Here is a 3,206-nt window from a genome sequence, read left to right as displayed (position 1 = left end):
CCCCACCGGGTGAATTTAAGGTCACCACTCTCGAGAATCCACTATTATCAAAACAAGCGATTACAAGTAAAGGAATCCTAGTACCTTATACCAACCTACAGTTGAACCCTTACCCTAATACCCAATTGGACTTGCAATGTAGTGACAATCTCTCCTTTCAATGCATGGCTCTCAGTACCTGACTAACCAATTGATGCATGGATCCCCGTACGTAACTTACTCCTTTGCACGAATCCAAGTACGTGACTAACACACCAATCTTGAATAAGATGTTGGCTGTCGAGTTCTTGAGTTCATCAACATGAAGATCGAGAAGCTCCTTGGTTACAAAACCCTTGGTGCAAAGATGTTATAGTTTCTGCAGTGAGAAAGATGAACTAGGGCAAATTGTCTCTGGTCACAATGTGTGTGAATAATCACTTTGCATCCCCGTGTGACGGCCTTTAAAATAATCCTTATATATGTCTAGGATTGTGAGAAAAGAAACCCTACACATATACACTTGGATATGCGTGTAATCAAATATAGAAATCTTGATTTCATACTTCTCGACATATTCAGCTTCTATCGAGCTGCTATAGAGCTTCAACATTAAACCTCAATAGATGTGATCTATTGAACTTTAATGAATAACAAATCTTCACTTGTTTCTTGAACAGATTTGCATGTCTTTAACACTTGACTTGAACAACGTGTTTCTTGAAGTCTTAAACCATCCTAGGTCTACCTAATTACAAGTAAAGTGCGTTTTGTTAAAGGATTAGCCAATTCACATAACATATGTTTCTAACAAGTTCCATATATGTCCTAACAAGTCATATCTGCTTTGCAACCAATCTACTTCAGGGATTGCACTTTCCAATACTGTTCTTAATGAACGAACATCTATTTCAATAGGGAGGACTGCATCCATCCCTTTCTTTTCCTCATCTTCTTCTATTGTCATGCAATAAGCTAGTTCTTATTTTTGTTCCACCATTATTGGTCTAACTTCATCCTTCTTAGGCCCATCCATCATGGATGCCATTGTTGCTAAAGCATCTGCAATCTGATTCTGCATCCTTGGCACATATTGGTACTGAATTTTGCTGAATTTTGAGGCCCACTTTTGAAGACATTCATGATAAGGCATTAACCTTTCTTCCTTGATCTTCCATCTATTCCAAATCTGAAATATTATCAAGGCTGAGTAACCACATACTTCCAACTCTTTCACTCTAAGACCTAGGGTTGCTCGTAACCCCATAATGCAAGCATCATATTCAGTGGCATTGTTAGTGGTAGGAAAGTTAAGCCTACTAGAAAATGGGATGTGTGTCCCTTTTGGAGAAATTAAGAGAATTCCAATTCCACTTCCATTTTGATTAGTTGCTCCATCGAAATACATCTTCCATGATTCTACCTCAATCCTCATGATATCCTCATCTGGAAAGTCTCATTGGATTTCTTTAGCTTCTTCTAGTAAACAGTGGGCTAAGTGATTAGCAATTGCTCTCTCCTTCATAGATTTCTGGGTCACATATTTAATATCAAATTCAAACAGAAGTAGAACCCATTTAGTGGCCTTTCCATCTTGCACAGGCTTCTCCATTAGATATATCAATGGGTTCATTCTTGTAATCAATAAGACCTTGTAAGCAAGCATATAGTGTCTAAGTTTACGGGTTGCCCATAAAAGTGCTACACATGTCTTCTCAAGTGGTGAGTACTTCTCTTCATAAGCCAACATCTTCTTCCTAATGTAGTAGAATGCATTCTCTTTCCTAGTCTCCTCTAGGTATTGAGCGAGCAAAGCTTGTATTGTTGTATCTGTAGTTGTAAGATACAACAATAGTGGTTTTTTAGGTACTGGTGGAACCAATATTGGTGGCATCATCAAATAAATCTTGATCTTTTCAAAAGCCTCTTGGCATTGTTCATTCCGTACTATGGGAACTTCCTTCTTAAGCAGTCGGAAAAGTGGCTCACATGTCATGGTGAGCTGGGCTATAAATCTGCTGATGTATTGTATCTTCCCTAGAAACCCTCAGATCTCCTTTTCAGTCCTTGGAGGCTTCATCTCTACAATTGCTTTGATTTTGTCAGGATCGACTTCAATTCCCCTCTGGGTTACCATAGACCCTAGTAACTTTCCAGAGGTCACACTAAAAGCACACTTCTCTGGATTCAACTACAACTTATCAAATTGGATTCTTTCAAAGAACTTGCGTAAAGCTGGTATATGCCCTTCACAGTCTTTGGACTTCCCTATCATATCATCAACATAAACTTCTTCTTCTTTGTGGATCAAATCATGTAACAAAGTGGTGGCTGTACGTTGGTAAGTAGCACCAGCATTCTTAAGGCCAAATGGCATGACCTTGTAGCAATATGTGTTAGGATGTGTGCCCTTAAATCCTATTGTATGATGCTATGTATGACATTATGTATGACTTAATGTTGTGGTTAATAAAGTTGTTTTATTATTATCTAAAAATAATGGTAACAGTAATATTGGGACATTATCATATAGTTCATGGGATGCATAGTGATTTATGTGATTTAGTCACAAAAGATATAAATCCACAAGTTCTTTGTAAACTCAGAATTTTAGTTCGTAGTCGATAATGAAATTGGGCATTTCATCTACGAAGACTATAACATATCAACTAAGATGATTTTTCTTGATCATGGAAATGGAGATTTCTAATTGGAATGTTGATATTTTTTAAGAGTTAAAACATATTGAACTGGATCGCTATGAGATTTATTATTCTCCTAACGATTGTTAAATGAATAATAAACTCACGACTTCTATTTACATGAACTCTTAATCATAAGAGGATAATGGACTTGATCATGAAGTGTAGGTTGCTTTGATATATCAAGAGTGAGCTCTAAAGAAACAATCAAAACCTCATTATGTTAGGCAATCACATTTTAGTGTTGATGGAATATATATTCTCAAGATGGAATTCATAGTCTCTTAATGGAGATATAAAATATTCCCTTGAGATAAGTTTAATGGATTCAGTTATTCAGAGAGTTAGGCCAACCACTTTGTTAAGAAGTTACTAAAGTATATATTTATGAAATTGGATTTCATAAATATATGATGAATAACTTTAATGGATTAAACCGGGTACTCAAGGAATTAAGATGTAGTAATCTTCTAACTGGCAGTCTATATTCATGACTTTGTATTACTACGAATATTTTATGAAGAG

The 3,206-nt window shown here is 36.2% G+C and overlaps 1 protein-coding gene across 1 annotated transcript; it reads right to left on the bottom strand.

The window, feature by feature from the left end:
* Positions 1-961: 961 nt before the first annotated feature.
* Positions 962-1,414, bottom strand: LOC142632477 (uncharacterized). Its single transcript, XM_075806870.1, has one exon. The coding sequence runs from the start codon at positions 1,412-1,414 to the stop codon at positions 962-964; it is 453 nt and encodes a 150-aa protein (XP_075662985.1).
* Between the last annotated feature and the right edge of the window lie 1,792 nt (positions 1,415-3,206).

Source organism: Castanea sativa, chromosome 4 (assembly GCF_040712315.1).
Source record: "Castanea sativa cultivar Marrone di Chiusa Pesio chromosome 4, ASM4071231v1".
NCBI lineage: Eukaryota > Viridiplantae > Streptophyta > Magnoliopsida > Fagales > Fagaceae > Castanea > Castanea sativa.
This window is presented reverse-complemented; position numbering and strand designations above follow the sequence as displayed.

Coding starts and splice junctions, on each gene's coding strand:
- LOC142632477 (XM_075806870.1), bottom strand. CDS start 1,414: ATGAGGATTGAGGTAGAATCATGGAAGATGTATTTCGATGGAGCAACT.